This window comes from Bactrocera tryoni, chromosome 3 (assembly GCF_016617805.1).
Source record: "Bactrocera tryoni isolate S06 chromosome 3, CSIRO_BtryS06_freeze2, whole genome shotgun sequence".
Classification (NCBI taxonomy): domain Eukaryota; kingdom Metazoa; phylum Arthropoda; class Insecta; order Diptera; family Tephritidae; genus Bactrocera; species Bactrocera tryoni.
In genome coordinates, this window is record NC_052501.1 from 86,140,738 (window position 1) to 86,165,172 (window position 24,435).

Consider the following 24,435-nt stretch of genomic DNA (forward strand, 5'->3'; position numbering starts at 1 on the left):
AGCGGCTGATTGCTAATAAATTTGGCGATACGTGCGCGAGTCCACTTTACATACAAAAACACCAAAAAAACAATCAACAATTACTTTATTTTTAGTTTACGACGAATTCGTTATCTCGGCGCGAAACAAGAATATTAAAGAAATGAAGAAAAAAGAAAAGCGAATTGAGTATATTAAAGGCCGTTTTCTCAATGTCTGGTTCGCAGCCAGTTAAGTTCTGGTTAAAAAAAGTTTCTTTATCGAAACAATGAATCTTGGTTCAGTTAACCAGAACTTAAATGACAGCTGACTGCTAAATAGACGATGAGAAAACGGACCTAAGCCCAATTAATCCCAAAATCAGAATGCATTCAATTTGAGTTTAAGACTTTTTGCTTACAAATTGAGCTGATTTCTCATAATGAACAGAATAATAGCATTTATATTTGCTATGCTTATGCTTGTTTATTATTAAATTGCGTTTGGCCATTATTGAGAAGCAATGAATGCCTTGTTGAACTTCATACAAAGTGCTCATTGGATAAATGTTAGATAAGCCTTCTTATCTGCAAGCCAATCGGCTCTTGGACTATTTCTACCTTTGAACCAAACAAACATTTCTTGAATCGATTATCAGTTGGCTGTCAGCTAAAGCCAAGTTAAAGTCGTCACGTCTGTTTCTCTGCAACTTCTCAACAATAAACATAAATTTCTGCTTGAAGCTCAATTAATATTATTTTGAATTTTTTGTTGTAAAAAAGTCGAGTTTGTGTTAATTGCAAAATGTATCTACTACTCCTCACAATATTTCTGTTCACGCTAATTGCGTGGAAGGGCTTAAAGTTGCTAAACTATATTGATAATGTGATGGGTATTATGGAGATGATCCCAGGGCCAACGCCTTATCCGTTTGTGGGCAACCTCTTTCAGTTTGGACTCAAACCGGACGGTAAGTAGCCGAAGTGACAAGCAAGTTTACATAACATATAATTGTTTAGAACACCATACAATATTTATTAATATTCAAGTAATGTGTCAAGGTCCAAAGATTGGGTCAGTAAAGTTTCGCATGACACATACTCGTACTCAGCGGCGCAACGAAAACTTAAAAAGTTTGGCCAACACGTCTTGTGAGGTGCATTCAACATATGAATACTGGAAGTAATTAATTATTATTATGAAATGTATTTGTATAATGAAATGTATTGTACAAACAAAACAACGGAATAAACCGCTCTTCACTGATTCTCTCAGCTGCTGGTGGTAGTGCAGAGCATCCAGTCCGCGACTAATTGGCTTTGAATAGCCGCGTAATATTTCTGGCAGCTTAAGCGGTTCTCTCCTCAACAGTTGCACAGTTATTGGTGCAATTAAAATATATGGCATTTATTACAGTTAATAATTTCGTCGCGATAAGGCAAGCAAAACAAATTCAAAATAAACATTAGTGTGTTCGCGCCGACTCGAAAGATACAGAGTTCAGAATTTGAGCGTTATTGTGATAAAATAACAAACTTTACTCACATAAAGGGAGTTCGGCATTGGCCGAAAAAAATGATGATCCGATGGTGCAAGGTCACGGCTATATGGTGGATGCATCAAAACTTTTCAGCCAAGCTCTTCCAGTTTTTGCCGAGTTACCAAAGATGTGTGTGGTCTAGCGTTGTCCTTATGGAAAACGAAGCCCTTTCTGTTAATCAGTTCTGGCAATTTTTTTCGATTTCTTGCTCCAATCTCATCAGTTGTTGACAGTAAAATGTAGAATCAATCGTTTGAGGCTGGAGCAGCTCATAGTGGATCATTCCTTTCCAGTCCCACCAAACTCAGCACAACCTTTCGAGGTGTCAATCCTGGCTTTCCGACCATTTGTTGAGCTTCACCACGCTTGGACCATGATTTACATTACATGACATTATTATGACATTATTCTCATATTTGATCCACTTATCGTCTCCTGTTAACATTCGCTTCAAAAATGGTTCGATTTCATTTCGTTTCAGCAAAGAATCGCAAATGTTACTTAGGTTCATTAAATTTTTTACAGACAATTCATGTGGTACTCAAACATCGAGCTTCTTTTTGTAGCCAGCCCTTTTTAAATGATTCAAAACCGTTTGGTGATGAATGTTTAGTTTCTAAGTGATGTCATGGCTGCTTATGTGGCGGTACTAGTCAATCTTTTCCATAATTTCATCGACTTTCTCACATTGAAATTTCTAGAACGGAAGCGAGCGAACCATTATTGTGCTACAGGGACTGATACAGCATCGCCTTCGTAAACTTCACAAAGCAACAGTGCATTGATGAACTTAACTCAATTTTGGGCGATGAAGCTCCACCAAGGATCAGTGTTTATCGATGGTTTGGTGAATTTAGCAGTGGTTCGAAACACGTCTGTGACAAGGTGGAAGGTGGTGAATCGTAGATTTACGAATATGAGTCAGAAAGTAAACAGCTGTCGACTGTATCGGTAGTATCAGTTAAGCCGAATCCGAGCCGTGCGAGCTCTCGAAAATCGACTGCAGTTTTGAGCATTCAAAACATCATAACTAAAATGTGTTTTTGTTAATTAATCCTGAAATATAAAAGGCAACCTACGTACGTGTACTTTTTATTAAGTCCACATGTAGTGATCACACATCTTAACAAAATACTTACGTTTCAATCTCACCTGTGTTTTTCGGTAAGAAAGCGGCCAAACATACTTCCATTTAGAAGAAATTAGAACTAATATTTTTAGCCAGCTATACACGATGTATATCAATGTAAAAAACGTACCTAAACTTTTTTAAAGCCAACCAAATCCAAGGTTTGCAACAAATCCCCATTGCAACAATGGATTTGTGAAGAAATAAGACAAAACAAAAAAATACAAATAAATTTATGTTATGGCAGTAAAGGAAATATAATAGTCTACGTCACTTATGGAAATTTGGTAATTTCCTTACAATGTTACCTACAACAAATACCAATGAACATTGTTGCACGTCGAAGCTCTTTATCCTGAAGCAACCTTTTTTAAAAATGCGGAAATTCCATTTCAGCAAAGACTGTTACAAAGCTTATTGTTACCTCGGTCTATGAAATTTACCGGGTTCACAAATAAATTGCGCAATCATACATGCGCAGGCACCCAAATGAGTATGTAAGCTCACATGCTTCTGCAGGAATTTCAACAACGCAGCACTTAAAACAATTTATTTGCCCTTTTTACTTGCAGAATATCCAAAGAAGATTCTTCAGTATTGCCGGAAATATGACTTCCAGGGCTTCCGTTCGGTGGTGTTCTTCCAATATCATGTCATGTTGAGTGATCCGGCGGAAATTCAAGTAATTTCATTTGCTAGTGCCCATAAGTCATGACACACACACACGCACAAACACACATATAAGCATACATGTGTCGCATAAAGGCGACGACACCTCACACATTTCATCAGCCCCAGCTCCCAGTGTTAATACTTCAACGAAGTGTAGCAGCTTTCATCTTTCGACGAAATTCCTGCCCGCATTTTGTACACGAATTCACTAGACACTTACACACACATACACTTACAGCACCCGAAATTCATTATCATTTACAACTACTTTGATTTACTGTTATTATTATTATTTTTGCCCGCTTACCACAGAACATCCTCTCGAGCTCTACGCTGCTGTACAAGGAGCACCTGTACTCCTTCCTGCGACCTTGGCTGGGCGATGGCCTTGTCACCGCCGCAGGAGCGCGCTGGCTGAAGCATCGCCAAATCTACGCGCCGGCTTTCGAGCAGCAAGCAATTGAAGGTTATTTGCAGGTGGTGCATCGAGCTGGCAAGCGTTTAGTGGAGAAGCTCTCAGAACGCGCCACTGCAGCCGCAGATGGCGTGCCGAAAGTCTTGGACGTGCAGCCACTGTTGGGCAAATGCACCTTGGATATTGCGGTTGGTAAGTTTGGCTCGTTCGCTCTGAAGGGGTGCCTGGGGACGCGGACAATTGTGATTGGCGTACATTATTGCGCGTGAATTCTGTGCAATGTGTTGTCTAACAAGAATTCTATTGATTTTATTTTGCCAATTTTGTAAAGTACAGGGTTTGTCCGGAAAGTAGTAGGACTGATTTCGAGCACCTGGAGAGTCAAGACAAACATTTTCGCGCGACGTGTTTCTATGAGTGGTACAAGCCGAAAATGCAGCGTTCGTTAGAGCAGAATTACGCGATTAAACTCTGTGTGCAACTCGGTAAATCTGCGACAGAGACGTTTTTTTTTTTTGATCAAGAAGGCTTACTCAGATGTTTTTTTTAGCAAGAAGTGGAGTGTTTCGGTGGCACCAGGCCATTTCAGAGGGCCGGGAAGAGATCGCTGATGAAGACCGTGCGGGGAGAGCTGCGACTTCGATAAACATCGACAATGTGACTTTTTTGACATCAAAGGCATTGTTCAACATGATATTGTTCCTCCTGGACAAACCGTCAACGCCATGATATTGTTCCATCAACAACCGATTGTAAGTTGCACCACGACAACGTCCCGGCTCACACCGCCTTTCTTGTGAATAACCATCTAACCAAGGCTGTCATCCCAACGCTTCCGCAGCTGCACTACAACTTAAATGTGGACCCTCCGGACTTTCTTGTTTCCTTGCCTGAAAAACCCGATGAAAGGGGATACAAGCCGCATGCACCTCGGCTCTCAAGGCTATTCCGGAGGATGCTTTCCGTGATGCCTCCAATGCTTGGAAATCGCGCTGGCAGCGCTGCATCTACGCAGAAGGAGTATATTTTGAAAGTTTGTAAAGAATCGTAACGTTGGTTCAATAAATTTTTTTTTATCGATTCAGTCCTATTATTTTCCGGACAAACACTGTAAGTGTACTATCTATATTTAGTCTGCGTCTAGTCTACCCATATCGTAGATAAACTGTCTAAAAACTCTACTGTTTCTCCTCTACAGAAAATGCTACAGGCATACCGAGTTTCGAGCTGAACGACGGCAGAACCGAGCTGCACGCGGCAATTATTGAGTAAGTCTAACGGTGACTTGCTCACATACTCGCTATTTCATCATTGCCAGTCTTCATGTACCGTCTCACCCAACACTGACTTTCATTTTCATTCAATATTTTCAATCTATCACAACACTGACACGAAAACATTTGTCTCCCAATCGAAACAGTTTTCATCCAATTATTTCGGTATTAAATGTACATACGCACACTTTTATGACCACACTCCGACACTCGTACTCAAGCGGTATATATGTAAATATGTATTATATTTTCCCGTAGCCTCTGCGACGTGATAAAGGAGCGCACATTCAGCATTGTAAAGCGCTTCGACACGCTTTTCCAATTAACGCCACATTATTGGAAACAACGCGCCGCGCTGAGCACTCTCGAACGCGTAATTAACAAGGTAAACAGTGATATTTATGTACGGCCGCTGGGGATATTTTGTATTTATGATTTTATTGAAAAATCATTGCGCTGTGAAGTTGTAAATGCAATGAATGGGATTTGCCTTTAAGCAATGACCGTCAAATGAGAATATTTCGCCATTCAAATTGCATTTCCAGGGAAGCCTTTTTGCTCAGCCAAATATACATACATATGTATGTACATGTAAGGGATTAAGCGAAATGCTCAGCAAAAACAAAGTTGTAGTGGCAAAGAACAAAATCGGTCGTAATGCTACCAGATTACTGCAGATTTACCGCAAAAAGCGTTCTTGAAAGATTCTTGTTCTCGGTCTCTTGAGACACACGCACGGACCTCAAGGCTATTGCTTTGCATTATTCTTAAAAGCTTTTGCTTGGGTGCCACCTGCTGGTGATTACCGTACACCCACATACACAACTATATTTACGCATATTTAAAAATGAACAAGAAAAAGGGCGTTTGGCGCCCGTCTTCCGCAAAATGTCCCACCCAAGTGCTGAAATGTATTTTTGGTGGCGCCAGCAGGTGACACATGGGCATGTGCAGAGCTATGCGCTCTTTCAACTTGAAAATGCAATATGCGAAAAATGTTAATTGAGTGCACTTTGGCGACCGTCAGCGCCATTTCAGCCGGCGCAAATACTGCGCCTGTTATATTTTCCGATTTTATTATGTTCTTTTTTGGGTGTAAATATGTATTTTTATTGCTCACACTTTAATTAAAAGATTGTCGATCAACGTCGAGAAAGTCTGCAGGCGTCTGCGGCTCAGCAAGCGCACCAGCAGCCAGGCGTTCGGGAGCAGCAGCCGGCAGCCAGAACAATGCTGCGTCCGTTCCTTGATGTGCTCTTGCAGGCGAAGCTGGATAGGCGTGCGTTGACCAATAAGGAAATATTCGAAGAGCTGTCCACATTTATATTTACGGTAAGTATGGTAACAGCAATAAGTATGTGTGCAGGTTGCTGAAAGGTTGGCAGCAATTTGAGTTAAACTGTTGTTGCCTGCGTGTAATTTATTGCATTATTTATAATGGAAAATTGATTTAATTAAAATCGAAATCGTTTATTCTCACAGTTCAGTAAATTGAAGAAAAAAATATTTAAAATCGGTGTTGCCCCATTTACTTCCTTGTAGATGTAAGATATTAAGGAAATTTAAATATTTTTGAGAACCAAAATGTGGGTAGTCGAAAAAGTTTTTTCGTATTTGTAATCACACTTCAACTTATTTTTATTATATTTGTAATAAACTTTAATGAACCAAATATGTACCATTTTGGTAGACGACTTTTTGCAATTTTTCCGCCAGAGACATAATTCCATCAGTGTGAAACTTTTCTGGTTTCTCGGCGAAAAACTGCGACAAGTAATTTTCAACGGCTTCTCTTAAAGCCGACTTTACTCCATTAAGGGAGTTCTGCATTGGCCGAAACAAATGGTGGTCCGATGGATAAAAAACGAAAAGACTTTTTCAACGACCACAAATAGCCTTATTATAAGGAAGGGTAATTATTTAGTCCGAAAAAAATAAAAGCATTCTACTCACAACGCAGCTCACTCTCGAGGTCAAACGATTTTCTTTTCACACAGGAACATAATTGCACCGCATCTGCGCTATCTTTTACCCTCTACGTCTTGTCTCGACACGCAGCCGTTCAAGAGAAGCTCTACGCCGAGCAGCAACGCATTTTCGGCACCGAATCAGCCGCGCAGTTGGTACGTGTACCTAGCATTGAATGTGCACATTTGGAGCAGATGCGCTACTTGGAGTTTGTAATACGCGAGACATTGCGTCTGTATCCGTCGGTGCCATTAATTGCACGCACCAATCGCAAGCCAATCGATATCAGTAAGTGAAGAGCCGTAAACTGGCGCAAGTGTTGGCCCGGTTTCGCCTACTCGGCAACAGTCGGGCGTACATTGTTTATGGGTTTTACTTTGTCATCTTTTTATTATGCTCTGCTTTGATAGATGGTACGAAAATCGCCAAGCGCACAACCGTTATTATGTGCCTGATAGCCATGGGCTATAATGAAAAGTACTTTGACGAGCCGACCGCATTTCGCCCCGAACGCTGGCAGCATATCAATAAGGACGAGGCGGCCGGTCTGCAGGCCTTCAATAGCGTGCCTTTTAGTGCCGGACCAAGGAGATGTATTGGTAAGTCGTTGAATGTTTGTCACTTCGAGTGCGGAATGGAGTGTAAATAGCTCAGTGCGTAAAGCGTATATAAATGAAGGAGGTTCTGCAAAAGATTTTGTATTTTACGGCTTTTTATTATACGTTGAACTTATATCGTCTGTCATGTCTTCTACTGTAATGCAAATGCCTTTCTAATCCTCTTTTACAGCCGAAAAGTATGCCATGTACGAATTGAAGTCGCTACTCTCAATGATTGTGCGTAACCTGGAAATTTTACCCGCCAAAGATGGCCTGCCATCAGGCATCAACGATCACTCACGCTTGGACTGTGTGCCACAGAGTGAATACGATCCCATACTGAATATTCGTGTGACGCTCAAGTCCGAGAACGGCATACAGTTGCGACTGAAAAGACGAACGAACGCCAATAAATAAACCAAATGGAAAGCAAAACCGAAAACAAGTGGCAGGAGACACAAATTTCTTTTAAAAAAATATATTGTAGTGTTCCCAGGCAACATAGCCTTGTACAATATACGTAGTAGAGTAAATATTTTCAATTAGTTAAGCATTTATTTCTATAACAAAACCGTAAAGCCATTAAAATTTTCGAAATAAATTGTGTTCAATATGATCTGCGTCTCAGACGTATATACAAGCCGTTTACAGATTTTAAGGTAAGAAAGAAGCCCAGCCGCGCATCATATGGATTGTCAATCTTATCACCGCGATCTGCGGGGTTATGTATGCCGGTGGATAGCCCATCCACCGCCGGCAATATGTTGAAGTGTCGGATGATCTTCGAAAGTGTTACTTTCAATTCCATCATGGCGAATTTTTGACCTAATGAAATGAAATAAGTTAATGTACTCAACTTTGTATAGTGTATGACTACAGACCTATGCAATTCCTCGGACCCGCGCTGAACGGTATATAGTCGTAGGGATTACTACTGTTGCGATTTTCAAAACGTTCTGGTTTAAACTCAAATGGTGCCGGAAAGTGTTGAGGATTAGTCCCCATTGCTATAATGCAAAAGCCAAGCGAGGTACCTGGCGGAATTTGAAAACCGCCTAAAAAGAGTTGGTATAGTTTGGTCAAAAAATAGTAAGTATAACGGAAACACGTTATGTTGAAAATCAAACTCATATGTAATGTATCAAAAATAATCAAATATTCTATAAAATCACCGAAAACCCACCGATTTCAGTTTGCTCCAACAAAGTACGCACAATGAATGGCACACTGGGAAATAGACGCAGCGTCTCTTTGATAATCAGCTCCAGATACTTCATGTCACTCAACTCTTGAAAGGTTGGATTACGTTTAAGATCCTTGCCGAAAATTGCAAATTGTTCTTGGAAGGCGCGACGCTGTACTTCTGGATGTCGTGACAAACAGTAAATGGCGAAGCCTATGGCGCTGGCAGTGGTGTCGTGACCCTAGAAAAGAAAAACGTTGTTTGCTGATCAGATTAAAATCTACCAGATATGCAACAAGCAGAACCTCAAACATAAATGTGGAGACTTCCTCAAAAATGTCTTGAAATGACAGAGGCTTGCCATCTACTTCTGCTGTTAGCAAGTTATCAAGGAAGGCCATTTTCGGACGTTTGCCGTCTACACCCAACTTCAGCTTATTTTGGTCGAGCGTCTTCAGCATCTCACGCCGTTTGTCAATGATCTAATATGAGTCACAAAAAGTTTTAAAACAAAATTAACACCCTTCAGCAAATTGTAGTGTCGAACTTGGGCAAAACACACCTGGGAAAATTCTTTGCGCAAGATCGCTAAAGCTTTTTGCTGTTTCTGATATCCTCTGGTCCATACGAAAAAGAAATCGAAACGATTCAACGCGCTAAAGATCCGTTGGCGCATCACATCACAGATGCTGGAGATCGACCATTATTTTAAAATGATTAAAGTACTTAAGAAACTACTTACTCAGCGATCGCAGGCACTATTGGAGACGTGGGACCCTGTATGGCATTTACTGGTGTGCCCATGGCGGCTTCTAAAACGTTCAGACCATATGATTATTGCTTTACAAATTTTATGATAGTAGGTTTCACGCACCGCATATGACATCAATCGTGGAGCGTGTGACGACTTCTTGAAAATCGAACATTTCCGCCTTCGTTGCAAAACCCGAGAGCAGCTCCACGAAGCGATCGGTTGTTTCGTTCATAATTTTAAGGAAGTCTTGCAGTATGGCAAAATGGAATGAGGGCGTGATCATTTTTCGATGGTTAACCCAGTGTTTGCCATTCGCGGTGAGCAAACCTTGACCCAACCAAGGATAAAAGAACTTATAAGGGTCATATTTGTGTATAAACTCAGTACTAGACAGCACTTGCTGCAATAAATCAGAAATATTTTAATAAAAAATGCTTTTTTTTAGAACTACATTTGAAAACATCTGTGCTTGGACCGAAGTTAGTGGATGGCTTCGCGTAGGTACTTACTTCCGTAGTTTTGGGATTTGCAATCATTATGTAGGGTTGAGCGCCGCCGTATACTCGCATCAAGCCGTAGTTGTAGTCATGTGCCCAGCGTCTTATCTGCCTCATATGCTCTATGGGAATAGAACAGAAATCAGGAGTAATTAAAACTATCAACAGGAATTTTGAATGATTGAACTCTAATACTAACTTCAATGTGTGTCTTGTAAGCTAAGATGTCAGCTTATAAGAGAGTATATTTCAGTAAGCAGCTGAAAGCAATAGATAATGAGAATCGTACGGTTACGCAGCATAAGCCAAGGCCCTACAGACATTTTCATGGAAAAGAGAGACCGACTTGATTTAAAAGAGAATTCACGTCTCTTTCAGTAGTGTTGGTAATGAGAAGTGTAATGTAAAGAGAAGTATGCGAGTACGTACATTTATTTACTAACAAACCGTTATCAGAACAAGCGATGAAAACTTGACCTACTAATCAAAGCATTTTAAGGCTCAACTTGAAAATTATTCTACCCTTTCATGCTTCGCAGTTATCATTAACTGATTAATAAACGTATGTATGTAAATAATAACACTTAATAATAAGTTCTTCTTCGAATTTTTTTGTGAATTATATATTTTCTTTTGAAATAATATTTGACTTTTACACAAATACAAGAATATTTCTTGTACAAATGCTTCGGGCATTCGAGCTGACCATTTTGTGCTTTGCACCTCTCACTTAATATTTGCGACGAGGGGTGGGCTTCTTGGGCGGCTTATAGGAGGTGGAAGGAGCTGAGATACGGCGCTTCGGTTCCTCTTTAGGTGGATGAGTGCGTATGTATTCGAGCGCTCGGAGAATGGCCTCTGGAATTGGAGGCGGGGTTGGCAGAAGATCACTCTTTGGCTGATAGCCGTTCTCGTCGGCAATGTAGGAGATTTGCACATGTTCACCTTCAGGTGAAACCCATTGGAAATCGCCATGTACATTGCCGCTCGCATCGCCCGACTGTGCAGATTGAATACCATTGCTGGTCTCCAGTGCGTACTCGAAACCATCTGGACGCACATCGGAGCGCATGGCCTTTATTTCTGCGTGAGCTTCATCGCCACTCGGATGCGAGCTCCTGCTGCTGCTGCTGATACTGGCAGATCGACCAAAAGTGGTAAGGCTGTGGCTGAGCCCGACGGCAGCAAAGAAGATAAACTAAAATTGCATGAAAGTGAGGGTTAATTCGAGGTTAGGTAAACACAAACGTTCAAACGCCGTTTGAAACACTTACATATTTGAACATATTTGTAATTAGTTCCAGGTAATCGCTTGTTGGAATCAAACAAATGAATGCTCAGTGGTCAAAGACGCTTTGGTATTTATACCGTGAGATAGTTTCGTTTTGTGGCGCAGTTCGACAATTTATGCGTATCACCTCTCTGTTTGGAAACAGCCAACAGATTTATTGGCGTCCCAACGGTAAGTCTTGTCATCACCAAAAATGAAATAATATTTCTAAAACAAACAAACTACTTTTCGGCGCATCCGTCCGCTGCTCGCGTCGCTTCTGCGCAACGAAAGATGCCCAGGTATCCACACATGTAGTTCAGTAGGTAAGCCGTGTGACAAGACAATAAATCTGACGCAAGGCCAGTAAACCGCGCCCACAACCCAAAACAACGTTTTAAATTTATTTCTTTCGTTTGGTACGATTATATGGGTGCAACAAGTAACCGAAGATCAGGCAACGATGTTACATACAAAAGTGTTTGAAGTTGCTCAGAGCCATATGTGAAGATTATTCATAAATGAAAATGAAAGGTGTGAAATATAGAATAATGAACAAATAATTACCGTTATTTTTGATATATTTGAGGAACACATATACTTTTAAGAATTAACCAGTTCTCAGATTTTGTTTGAAATTACTTTGAAAATATGTGACATTTATGTTTTATTTACCAGAAGAAATGCTTGACTGATTTTGAAATGCAAATCGCTGTCACTCACTAATTCTACATTAATTGGTTGATTTCGTAGATTAACTCCACTCACATGTGCTAATTTCCATAGTCCATGAACAAAGCAGTTAATCAAGCCGTCTACGTTATGAAATCGAAGGTGCTGAAAAAAGTTCAGAGACGCTTAAGTGATGTATGTCTGTCTGTCAGTAAATCAAGTACTTTTGTCATCATTCAACAAGTTTTAGATTTTCAAACTATCTATGAGCTCAGGGTCATACAAAGCATATTTTAGTATCCACGACTGAGTTACTCGAATACTAGTTCCGCTTTCTAGATGGTTTTAGAGTCTGAAGCCTTTCTAGTATAAAATAGAAAACAGAAATAGCTAAGCTAGTCATTGATCGCTGAAATTTTACATAGAAATAAAATAACCGCCAGCACTGTGATAGTAAGCCGTGACATAAACTTAATCGTTAACTTGGTATTGATATTCTTATAAGGAAAGTTGGTTTCATACAAAATATTCAGAGCACATAGAAGTTTTCTGAAGTCTCATCATATGTATATTACATACCTATGTATATAATTCAGATATTATCGTCAAGTTAACAGGTCAATTGAAAAGTTCCCGACTAACAGAAGGTTTCAAGACTGGAGCACACTCTTGTATAACCCTTAGAGATAATCTAGAAACCTATGCTCAGAGCATACTAAAATTAAGGATAAAACACTTCTCCAGCCTGCTGAATGGCAGCCAAAGCATAACGCCAGGAGAAGGCGAACCCGATTCCCCAATCGATGACAATGGAACAGACCGTCCATTGCGCGACCTTGAAGAAGTTCAAATAACAATTACCCGGCTGAAGAACAACAAAGTGGCATTATAGAAGCATGATTCAACTTCTTTGTAGAATATGGTCAAACGAAAGCATGCCCGAGGATTGGAATTTAAGTGTGCAATCTGCGACAACTACCGTGGGATAAGCCTCCTCAACATCGCTTATAAGGTTCTATCGAGTGTGAAAGCCCACCGTCAACCTCATTGATTGGACCTTATCAGTGTGGCTTTAGGCCTGGTAATCAACAATCGATCAGCTATTCACCATGCACTAAATCTTGGAAAAGACCCATGAAGACCCATGAAGGATCGGCACACTGCAAATAAAAAAAAGCACAGAAAGGAGTTGCCTTCATACCGCTATGTCTGAATTTGGTATCCCGAAAATTCCGTCAGGATCGGGAAGGACTTCTCTGAGCCCCGCCTGGGAAAGCAGAGGAAGATGAAGATCTCACCTCCATTGGAAAGACCAGGAGGAGAAAGACTTGGCTACACTTGGAATCTCCAATTGTCGCCAAACAGTTGTAAGCCCGACTATAATCGCGTAAGCGGTGTCGAATGCAATAAAGAAGAAAAAGTGTTAAGCAAACAGCACGTTTTCGTTTTTAATTATTCACTTCTGTCATCGGTTGACCTATAGTCTATATTAAGGTATTTAGATGTCACCAAGGCACAAGCCATAAAGACACCATAAATTTCGATGTGATTTGCACAAGATTAGATGACAAAGTGGTAGTTGACTAATTTAGAACAACTGGAAAGTGGTCCGAATCAAACACAGAATGCAGAAAATATTTAAATGATTATTAATATTGTGCAACGATCGACAAATTTGTTATTTTGAGTATAAGCAACGAATATACGTATAAAATGAAATAAAATGAAATGGAAAAGTCTTGCCAATTAGGCGAATTGAACCAGTTACCGGTGCATTTTGGCGACAAACAATTCATAACTGAGACGCTCTTACAATTAGAACAAGTTTAGCTGGATTTCATCAGCCGGCGTATTAGCAGAAACACAGTTAAAGCAACGGGATTAAAACGCAATAGCAATCATCCACACACAACCACATACACACACACACATACACATTGATGCAGGAGAGTGAATTCGCTCACAACAGATTCCCGATTTTATGGAAATGAAGCTGGCATAACATTGAACCGAATCTGGTCTTATAAAAGCGCCACCAAATTTGGCAAACAGCATCAGAAACAATCGAGTGTTCTAGTCTCATCCCACAAATTCGCAAAAATGTTCAAATACGTAAGTAACAACTCAACTTAGTGGTGGCGTTGCAAACAGGATGTTCACATTTGTGACAAAATAAATAATTCGAGTTTCTTTATTGCCATTAGGTACTACTCTTCGCTTTGGTTGCCTACGTCTCGGCCGCCGCTGTCAGCAGTGTCGATGATGCTCATGCCGAAGTCAGTGTACTGACGTCCGATGTCCGCGTCGATGGTTTCGACACCGCATTGGAGACCAGCAACAGCATTCACGTCGTGCAACACGGTGATGAAAAGGGCAACATCAACGGCGAATACGGTTGGATATCACCCGAAGGCGAACATGTCGTTATCAACTACGTTGCCGACGAGAGCGGTTACCACCCAAAAAGCGAGCTCTTGCCCACCGCTCCCCCAGTACCAGAGGCCATCGTCAAGGCACTCGAATACATCGCATCTCACCCCTCAAAGGAAGGAGTCAAGAAGAACTAAATGAATTCCATTTTAAACCTTGATATTGTTACGCAATGATTAGGAAAGTATGTGACCAATTTGCTCTCGTGCAACAATTGGACGATACTAAGATTATATTGTTATGGTTGTATGTCTTTGTCGTCTACCTTAGAACTCTAAGTTTAATGTTTTTGTAATTGTACTAACTGCAAATAAAATACTCCACTTTATTGGTAAAATTAATATTTTATTTTCTACTTTCTCATATTGATTAACGATTCTCAGACTATATAGCAGTGGTTTCCAAACTTATTTTGTCTACCGCCCACTTTGAGGATAAATATTTTTTAGCGCCCCCATTTTTTCACCTATTAAAAAACCACTATAACTTCAAATTAATTATTGTGACCTATATATGTGTATTAACGGAGAATTCTAAACGAAACTTTTACTATAACCAGCAACTTGAAACCTAAGCGCAGTAGGTAACATACAACGGCGCTTAGGTCTCAAGTTAACTCTTACGCGCTCCACCTGCCAATAAGAATGATTATTGAAACACAACTTTATAGTATTAAAACAGAAAATATTTTATTAAAAATAAAACTAAAATAATCGATCCATATATAAAAACTAATGTGAAGGATGAATCTGATACTGTTTAATAATTTTGTTAATATCAGGTTCCAATTTACTCAAGAACAGTCACATGTCGCCACGTTCGGTAACAAGCAAACGATTTCTATTTTTAGTAAGCAGTGTTGTCACAGCACTAAATCCACGTTCACACAAATATGACGATGGGAATGTTATCAAGAATCGTTGAACGATTGACCACAATCCAGGGTACAATTGCGAGATCGGTTTTGTAGCCAAAATTCTTGGTAACCATTTTTGAACTTGATTTTTATTTCCTCGTTTGTTGTCAATTCTATAAGTTCTTTTTCCAGCTGAGGTGACATTGCTGTGTTGACATTTGAAAACGGATCCAACACCCAGTCTGGTATTTCCAAGTTCAAAATGTCCTAGTATCGTTCGGTGAAGTCAATGTGGATAATATCGTACCATGATTCTTCAATGTTTTCAGCCATTTCATCAATTCGTCTTTGCACAGAATTATTACTCAAAGGGATTTTTCGGATAATATCTGCGGCCGGTTTATGAAGCACGGTAGTTATTACTTCATTTATTGCTGGCAATATTAACTCTTCTCTGATGTTATGTGGTTTGCCTTTTTGAGCAATTAACAAAGAGATATTGTACGAAGCTCGAAGTCCGTCGTCATCTTGCTTGATGTTCACAAGTTGTTGTTGAGAGTCGAGAGCTCATGTAGTCGTTGTCTAAGAGGCCTCCTAGCTAAATAAAATTACAAATAACCCCCCAGGCCTCTACACAACGCCCCAATTTTCTTTCCGGGTCTCTTACCGCCCCCCTTGATACCTGCAGCGCCCACAAGGGGGCGTTATCGCCCACGTTGGGAAACACTGCTATATAGTAAGCACAGCTATCGAATTTGTTAACATTTTTCTCGACCAATCGACACGAGCCTAATATTGAATGATTGACAAATTGTGTGGGATCCAACGTGAGCAAATGTTTTACAGTCAAATGTTCGCGCAATATGGAATGTATGCTAATTCCTCTAACAGCTGTCTCAATCTTACGATAAGCCACATGACGATGTTCCAGTATCAGTTCGCGCACAGCATCAGCAGTTTTCGATTTTGGGCGACCTTTCCAAAATTCGTCTTGGAGTGCTATACAACCTCGATTGAATTCACCATAACATCGATAAACACTGTGTTTGATGAAGTTTCGTCGTCAAAAGTTTAGCTTATTCTTTTATGCACTGTTGCTGGGCCTCCACATCGAAAGTTGTAAAAAGTAATCACGTGAAAATGTTCGCGATTTAATTCCATTTTTTGGTCGAGGAGAACATTTTAAGTTACTGTAAACAACACAAATAGCGCTGGTATGCCAAAACGTTCTGAGTTTGGATATCCTCAAAAATGTCAAGCTTTACGATAAAATTATGAGTTTCCGAATTGCAACAACAGTGTTGCCAAATCCTGAAATATATAAAGGCAACCTGCGTACCAGGTTTAGTTTGAAATAGCTTGAAGAAGTTCTTCTTGATTCTGATTGAGTAGGTGACGACCCTAAATTGGAAGAGATTTTAAATATAGGGCGCCATGAATACAAATTCATTAAATGGAGTTGGGTTAAGTGGATTTTATGTTTTCCACGCAGCTTTTAATAGCTCATCACACGCATTGTTTTCTCTCACGCTCTGCAGGAATGAGACAAGAGTCTATACTTTCTAATTTCAGTTATTACCGTAACACTATTGATTCAAAATACACTAAAAATTAATCTCAATTCGCTACCGAAAGGTCTATCCTGGAGGCTAAACTATCCGATTGTGGTTCCAAAAACTCTCTGTTCACTATGTATAAAATATTTGAATGCATTATGGGTGAGAGTGGCAGGAAATAAAAATGATATTATATTATATAATAAGATCTTGGTAAATTGAGGCCCGGTCAGATTTTCCTCGTTGTAAACCCTGAAAGCAATGTTTCTAGAACTATAAGCGACCTGAGCATGAGGGTATCTCAACTTTTCATTAGAAACTTTTGTACATGGTTCGATCCCAAACAAGCCCAAGTGAGAAGAAAATATACGAGAAAGTGGTCCTAGAATATTGCCCTTAACTATAACTGCTTACAAATCGAGTAGTGCTCAAAAATATACTTAGTACAAATCTATCATGTGCAGAAATATAGTACATTTTTGAAATATTATATATTGCCATATACTAAGTATCATCCAACAGACCAGGTATATGAGTAAAATACTGTTTAGGACTATATTGTTTCCTTCTCTATCAACTTTTCTAAAATAGAATATGTGTGAGATAAACCAGAGACATTTTTAAATAAAAATTACATAAGGCGGTAGAAATTTAGGTCCGATCATCAAATCCTTAGAACAATCAGAAAGTTTTGATATAAGCTATCGAGGCACACAATATCGAAATGATGGACATAACCTCTTATAAGTGCAATTCATAATCTGTGGGTGTTAGAATATTGAAAATGTTTAAAGAATTTAATTGAAGGACAGTCCGGACAATGAACCATAACTTTCCTTTTCTCTCCTTCCCTTCATCTAGTGATAAATAACATAACCTGATTTGCAACAAAAAAACATGTCTGGCTCTATTGCTTAAGCGCAATTAAACGGTTATGCATCTTGTCTTGAATAGGCAAGCGAATGTAAAAAGTCTATTGGCGTTCTATAATGGATTCATCTTATACAATTCATGCCTCAGTTCATTTGACAATTATAACAAGTTTGGCTGGATTTTGGAGGCCGTTGAATTTGCATTTGGCAAAGATTTAGAAAGAAATTTGGTAAAATCAACGGGAATTAGAAACAATTGCAGTTTCTATAAACACACACACATACTCAAGCGCCGAAATGCACAACCAGTGAACTTGTTCACATATTCCCGGTTTTATGATCGTCAAGACGGCATCGAATCTGGCAGCAAATTGGATTATAAAAGCGCTACCAAATTAAGCAAACAGTATCAGAAGCAATCAAGTCTTCCATTATCATAGATATCACTGCCAACAAATCGACAGAAATGTTCAAATACGTGAGTTGACCAAGCTACAGCGAAACTGCTTGAAATTCGCTTCTCACAGTGCTTTCCAGGAGATGATAATTTACTAAGCATCTTCTATTTGTTACAGGTACTACTCGTCGCTTTCGTCGCTTACGCCTCGGCCGCTGCTGTCAGCAGCTCCGATGATGCTCATGCCGAAGTCAGTGTACTGAAGTCCGATGTCCGCGTCGATGGTTTCGACACCGCCCTGGAGACCAGCAACAGCATTCACGTCGTGCAACATGGTGATGAAAAGGGCAACATCAACGGCGAATACGGTTGGGTATCACCCGAAGGCGAACACGTCAGTGTAAACTACGTTGCCGACGAGAGCGGTTACCACCCACAGAGCGAGCTCTTGCCCGTGGCTCCCCCAGTACCAGAGGCCATCGTCAAGGCACTCGCATACATCGCAGCTCACCCCTCAAAGGAAAGCACGAACTAAGCGAAGCACTTGGAATTAGAATGGACAAATGTGATACGTAACGATTTTGGAACGATGCAATTGATTTTGAACTGGAACTGGAACTTATGGTTCTTATGATTTGCTTGGCTATATGAATAGTGAAATCGTGGTTTCGACGCCACTCTTGAGCTTGATCGAACTTTTCCACTTACATATTGCCGAATTTTTCATTTTATATTTTAAATTTTTTATTTTGTAAATATGTGTGTGTTAAATGCAAATAAAATACTCCAGCAAACTGGTAAGCCAAGCTTTTACTCTTTATGACACAGCCTTAACTGGAACGGATAACACATTATCGGTTTTTTTACCAGTTAGTATTGCAGTTATAATTGGCAGCAAGCAAAATGAACGCCATTGATGAAATTACGAATATAAAACTATATAGTATTCTTAATCTAACCGTAAATAAATGTGTAGAAGTTGTGTTCAATGACGTCTAGTACAGCAATTGCTGGTGATTCTGCTAGTAAATAGCCAGAGCTAGATTGCTCTGTTTACTTAATTAAGCAGCAATCAATTTAATAATTAACTATAATTAAAGTTTCGAAATGCGGTTGTTTATAAACATAGCAATCAGATCTGACACCATCAAGGGCTGGCAGTGCGGCTAATCGCTTTTAGCTTGCAACAGGGTTTCTAGTTGTCAATAACAGTAATCGCCTACCAACTAGTAATTTAGCGTGTGTGAGTGACAGGTTTCTTTTTGTTACATATATACATATAAGTACATCATATAATCTTTAGTCATATCACAAATGAAAATATGGACTTTCTCAAAGCATTAGCTGTCATATTATCAGGGCTTCACTGTATTAAGTCGGCATTTAGCCGGTTTATCACTCCGTTATAATTACCGTTGACTAATCATAAGCAACGCTTTACACACCGCCACAGCAATATGACTATATCCGACAAGCAATTCTCTAATTGACATTAAATACAAAAATTTAAAATAGAAATATTAAAAAAACATGTTTCGAGCCATTGAATCATAGCGTGTCGCGCGTCACTTAACAACAACGCGGCAATGAAGTGCCTTTTCTGTTCGGTTTTCTGTTTTTGCACGCTAAGCAGGGTATATTAAGTTTGCCACGAAGTTTGTAACTCCCCCTAGGAAATGTCGGAGAGCCTATTAATAATATGTATATATATATATCTATATATATATGATTAGCTTGACGAGCTGTGCTGGTTTAGCCATGTCCATTTCACCGTCTGTACATACACGCAGTAGCCTCTTCGTTTTTGAGATATCATTTTGAAAATTTGTATATGATTTTTTACCTATTCACTTGTCGAAACCGCTGATATCGGACAACTATTACACATAGCTGCCAAACAAACTGAACGATCGGTGTAATGTGCTTGTATGGAAAGCTTTTTCATTTGACGAGATATCTTCACGAAATTTGGCATGGATTACGGCCTAAGACATTGGTGAAATCTCTGAAAAAATTGTTTGGATCGGATCACTACAGCATCTAGCTGCCATACGAACTGAGTGATCAGAATCAAGTGCTTGTATGGAAAACTTTTTCAGCTGACGAGATATCTTCACGAAATTTGGTATGGTTTATTGTTCAAGTCAACTATACATTCTCTGTAGAATTTTTTCTGATCTGGATAGCTATAGTATATAGCTGCCGTACAAACTGACGATCAAAATTTTGGTTTTAAATGGAAAACTTTTTTATTTGAAAAAATATCATAACGAAATTTGGCACAGATTATTGCATAATAAAATACTATAATCTCCGAACATATTGTTCAGATTGCACCACTATAGCAAGTAGCTGCCATACAAACTGAACGATCAAATTCAAAACAAACATCCCTTTATGCCCTTTTATGCTATAAAAAATGCACCTGAGTAGCGTATTACCGTTTCGTTGCGGCCACAGTTAATGTTTTGTTGTCATTTTAGTAATTTAACAACTCGGTATGTTCTATAAAACTTTGCAACTGCAGCGATAACTAGCTTGTAAGTATGCTTGTAAGTGAGAAAGCATTTGCTCATACTTTGAACATATCAGCTTTAATCAGCTGCAACAACTATTTGTTTATATTTTATTTTGAACTTGTATAAAAAAATTCCAGCTTCAAGCCATAATATTTATTTAAATATGTATATATGTACTGATCATGTAGTAGATTGTCTGCCATATTTGTCACTGAGTGAAACCGCAAACTTATACAATCTGTGTGTGTGTTTGAGCGTATGTGTTCGCAGGTAGCTGTATATACTATATCCATATAACTACCGTTTTTTATCACTTCGCTTAATTCACTTTCTGTTGCGAAAAACAAATTTGTTGTTTTTGCTTATAATATATGTGGCAATGATCTTGAATCGCATCAAATTAATTAACGAAAGTCACTCGAGCTGGTTAGCCGCGATAATATTATACACTCATATATGTATATACACATATATGTATATAGATGTGTATGTGTCACAGCATACCAATTTGTTGTTGTTCACTTTAAACTAAATTATTGCTTTTGCAATTCATTCAGTTATGGCTCTCGATTTAGGTGAAGCTAAATGGCAGCAGATTAGCAGCATGATTTTAGTAGCTTGACAGTTTTTATTAATTTTTCTTATACAAGTGAATATAATTTGTTTAAGCTAAACAACATGGCAAACTTTTTTTATAATAGTTTATAATAGTTGGTGGATAATTATTTTAATTTTCATAGTCGGAATATTAATCGCCTTTGAACCGCAATTAATATCAAGTTCATCCATTTAGTATGTCTAGAAAATCTGAATTTTCAAGCGTTATCAATTTTTTTTAATTGTGACCCTTCGTCTGGCAAACGCAAACGTTTTCGCCTTTTTTTATTTTCAATATATCTCTGCATTTGTCGCTGCTCGGCCCTGCATCTATCAAAGTAGTTAGTGCTAATTTCACGAGTATTCGGCTCCGACACATTTAAAATTCATTAGAAAAGTTATCTTTGTGCCCTCATTCTAATTATAAATATTATTATATAATCATATATGAAGTGGCGCTAGCCAATTAGCAGCCGAAAATCTGCTGCTTAGCAACAGTACCACACACATATGTTATGTAAGTACATGCATACGTGCTTTCGTATACGTTCGTAGGAGATTCGTGGTATAAACACTTTCCTAATAACTAAATAAATATGTTTTAATCTGTTGCAGCAAAATTTTAATGATTTTCCGCTGCGCTCTCACACGCAGATTTTTGAGTTTTGTGTTGAAATAAGCTTAATGGCAGACAATGGCGTAAAAGCAAAGGAAACCATTGTCGAATTTTGCGAAGTTACGGGCAGAGCTAGGATTTGCAATGATGAAAGGAGGGGTTTGTAAAATTTGCGTTTGGAAAGTATAATTAACTGCTTCATAAAAAGTTATTATTTAGCACCAGTTGAAATCTAAACCTTATGGTGAAATTTCGAATATATTTTCGAAAACAATTTTCGAAATTTTTCTTTTTCAGAAAATTTCTACAAACAGATTTGGATGAACGAATATAATGAACAAGCACTTAATCTAGGTATTTGGGCTCTAACCGATATATTGGGTCAAAAAAGTCTTTTCGTATTTCTAATCAAACTTTCACTTTTTTATATTTGTAATATTAAATAGATAAACAAATATGTACCATTTTGGTCGACCACTTTTTTGCTATTCTTTCGCTAGAGACATTATTCCATCAGTGTAAATCGAAATTTTGAAATTTCCAGAACGGAAGCGAGCGAACCATTGTTGTGCTAACGAACTGATAGAGCATCGGCTCTGAAAAATTCACAAATTTCGTTGGTGGCTTACGTGTCATTCCTCGCTTTTTTAAACAAAAATTTCAAAATATGGCGAATTTCTTCATTATTTTCACTCATTTTTTAAATGTTCCTTTTTCCAACTTGCCCGAAGCTTAAAATTTTCAACATTATATGGTATGATACAATGTGATTGGTAGCACTGGAGATATACGTCTGCGGCGACATCTATTGACAAAATACGAAAAAAATTTTTCGACTAGCATATATTAGCACTTAAAACAAAAAAAAATGCGATAAAAAAGATTTGAAGTTTAGAAACAAAAAATCATCAAATTATGTCACGAAAATTCAAATACTTTAGCTGCTACGATTTTATTTTTACTATCCATGAACATCACATACTTGTTCGGTGTAGCTGTTTTCTCTACCAAATAGTCATTATTGCAGCGAACCCACTTTATGGCCGCATACTGTCTTCGCAGACAATTTATTCATCTGGCTGCATAATATAGAAACAAATTTAGACATTTATTTTTGTCAGCATTCGTGCTAACAGCAGTTTGTCACAGGTTTGGTTATGCTGTTGTTGTTTTTTTTTATTTTTGCTTTGCTTTCGTAATGTTTGAGCGTTCTTCAGCTTCATTATTGTATGCAAGTTAATTGTTATTTTTATGACAACTACAATTTATATAAGAATCAAGCAGATTATAATCAAAAATATTTAGATAAAAATTAAGAAAAAGCTTAATTTGATGCGCTCAATGTTTTTTTTCTCTTAGTTTTCGATAATTCGCAATATTTTTGAAAACCAAAATTGTTTTGACTATATAAAGGTACTTGAAACGATCTCACAACACGCGCATAGTCTGCAAATTATTCACGAGACTGAATGAGCAACCTCACCCAAACGATTCATTCATTTTCTGCCTAAAAGGCTAGTTAGTCTTTGAGAATTCATTAATAACCTTAAGAGCCTAAAGAGCCCGATAGCCCTTAAGGCTTTCTTTTCGATGCAGACAACGTACCTTCAGGTGTTAGTCCGATCTGCGGCACATTTCCGAATATCCAAAATATAAAAGGACCCGGGATTTTCTTCAGTAAATGCCAGCCCGTCTTGTACTGCACATAGGACCAATAAGCATAAATGCCAATAATGATCAGGGGAAACAGCAACAACGTCAACATATTCGTGCCACTTTGCAAAAATTCACCTTAAATATGTTGATTTTGTACTGAAGCACTTTTATTTTTTCAGAAAGTGCAATAAACACTAATTTTGTATTACTTGTTGTTGTTGTATTATGCTTAACACTGCGCTCAGCTTTCAAGCACCGATTTCGCCGTTACAAAGCGTCTCAGAACCGACTTATGTTGCGTTCACCGCAAAACTGTTGCGCCACTCGATTTGAAGTGAATAAAAATATCATTCGATTTCCATTGAAATTTTCCTGTTCAATTGTCATTTACTGCTATTTAATAACGCTCTTTCTTACTAGTACGCGTCAAAAGCAAGTTGTTGTAAATGTGTAAGTGATTCTCAATTTGCTCCATTGAGCACTGAAGCCCCTCATAAGCTCCTCCATGCTGATAATTATACACTATTATCTCATTAGACTTGTAGGTCTCGCCGATTAGATGCTGTGTTGCTCCGTTGGACATAATCGCGCACGCACACAAACACACTTAAGTGGTTAGCAATTAAAAATAAACACGCAAATTTTAATTTTTTTTATCAAGAAGCGCTATTAACTGTATGCTTCAAGTGTTGAAAAAGGTGGCCAAGAGTTCTCGAGTACTTTAATTGGTTATATAATATACATGTCATAGACAGTTGGTGAGGAATTACGAGTGTCTAGTTAAAAAGTCGGCGCTTAAAAAAAATACTATAAAACACCCTTCCCAAACACCAAATATTCCTTATAAGAACTTTGATGGTTCAGTTTGTATGACAGCTAATAATCTGTGCCGAATTTCGTGAGGATACCTCGTCAAATGAAGAAGCTTTCCATACAAGAGCTTGGTTCCGACTGTTCAGTTTGTATGGCAGCTACACACTAGAGTAGACTGATATCGGCCGTTCC

The 24,435-nt window shown here is 38.6% G+C and overlaps 5 protein-coding genes across 5 annotated transcripts; 3 read left to right on the plus strand and 2 right to left on the minus strand.

Moving 5' to 3' along the window:
* Positions 1-709: 709 nt before the first annotated feature.
* LOC120771117 (probable cytochrome P450 4ad1) lies at positions 710-8,156 on the plus strand. Its single transcript, XM_040098967.1, has 9 exons — positions 710-928; positions 3,200-3,309; positions 3,612-3,906; positions 4,913-4,982; positions 5,247-5,373; positions 6,123-6,320; positions 6,986-7,244; positions 7,367-7,555; positions 7,746-8,156. The coding sequence occupies exons 1-9, from the start codon at positions 763-765 to the stop codon at positions 7,970-7,972; spliced, it is 1,641 nt and encodes a 546-aa protein (XP_039954901.1). The 5' UTR covers positions 710-762; the 3' UTR covers positions 7,973-8,156.
* LOC120771119 (probable cytochrome P450 4e1) lies at positions 8,089-23,539 on the minus strand. The gene is made up of 9 exons (XM_040098969.1): positions 23,380-23,539; positions 10,002-10,111; positions 9,613-9,892; positions 9,481-9,550; positions 9,301-9,427; positions 9,044-9,220; positions 8,739-8,979; positions 8,437-8,610; positions 8,089-8,380 (listed from the first exon to the last, which is right to left on the minus strand). Exons 1-9 carry the CDS (start codon positions 23,537-23,539, stop codon positions 8,163-8,165), a joined length of 1,557 nt encoding a protein of 518 aa, XP_039954903.1. The 3' UTR covers positions 8,089-8,162.
* LOC120771121 (larval cuticle protein 2-like) lies at positions 10,118-12,826 on the minus strand. The gene is made up of 2 exons (XM_040098971.1): positions 11,264-12,826; positions 10,118-11,187 (listed from the first exon to the last, which is right to left on the minus strand). Exons 1-2 carry the CDS (start codon positions 11,273-11,275, stop codon positions 10,720-10,722), a joined length of 480 nt encoding a protein of 159 aa, XP_039954905.1. The 5' UTR covers positions 11,276-12,826; the 3' UTR covers positions 10,118-10,719.
* LOC120771123 (larval cuticle protein 2-like) lies at positions 13,225-14,702 on the plus strand. The gene is made up of 2 exons (XM_040098972.1): positions 13,225-14,043; positions 14,136-14,702. The coding sequence occupies exons 1-2, from the start codon at positions 14,032-14,034 to the stop codon at positions 14,496-14,498; spliced, it is 375 nt and encodes a 124-aa protein (XP_039954906.1). The 5' UTR covers positions 13,225-14,031; the 3' UTR covers positions 14,499-14,702.
* LOC120771120 (larval cuticle protein 2-like) lies at positions 15,879-19,445 on the plus strand. The gene is made up of 2 exons (XM_040098970.1): positions 15,879-18,123; positions 18,221-19,445. The coding sequence occupies exons 1-2, from the start codon at positions 18,112-18,114 to the stop codon at positions 18,575-18,577; spliced, it is 369 nt and encodes a 122-aa protein (XP_039954904.1). The 5' UTR covers positions 15,879-18,111; the 3' UTR covers positions 18,578-19,445.
* Positions 23,540-24,435: the final 896 nt, after the last annotated feature.

Excerpts from the sequence above, each read along its gene's own strand:
- LOC120771117 (XM_040098967.1), top strand. The coding sequence starts at position 763 with ATGTATCTACTACTCCTCACAATATTTCTGTTCACGCTAATTGCGTGG. Across the intron at positions 4,983-5,246 it reads CTGCACGCGGCAATTATTGA|CCTCTGCGACGTGATAAAGG; the intron begins GTAAGTCTAACG and ends ATTTTCCCGTAG. Across the intron at positions 6,321-6,985 it reads TGTCCACATTTATATTTACG|GAACATAATTGCACCGCATC; the intron begins GTAAGTATGGTA and ends CTTTTCACACAG.
- LOC120771119 (XM_040098969.1), bottom strand. The coding sequence starts at position 23,539 with ATGTTGACGTTGTTGCTGTTTCCCCTGATCATTATTGGCATTTATGCT. Across the intron at positions 9,221-9,300 it reads TGCGCAAAGAATTTTCCCAG|ATCATTGACAAACGGCGTGA; the intron begins GTGTGTTTTGCC and ends GACTCATATTAG. Across the intron at positions 8,611-8,738 it reads GTTGGAGCAAACTGAAATCG|GCGGTTTTCAAATTCCGCCA; the intron begins GTGGGTTTTCGG and ends AACTCTTTTTAG.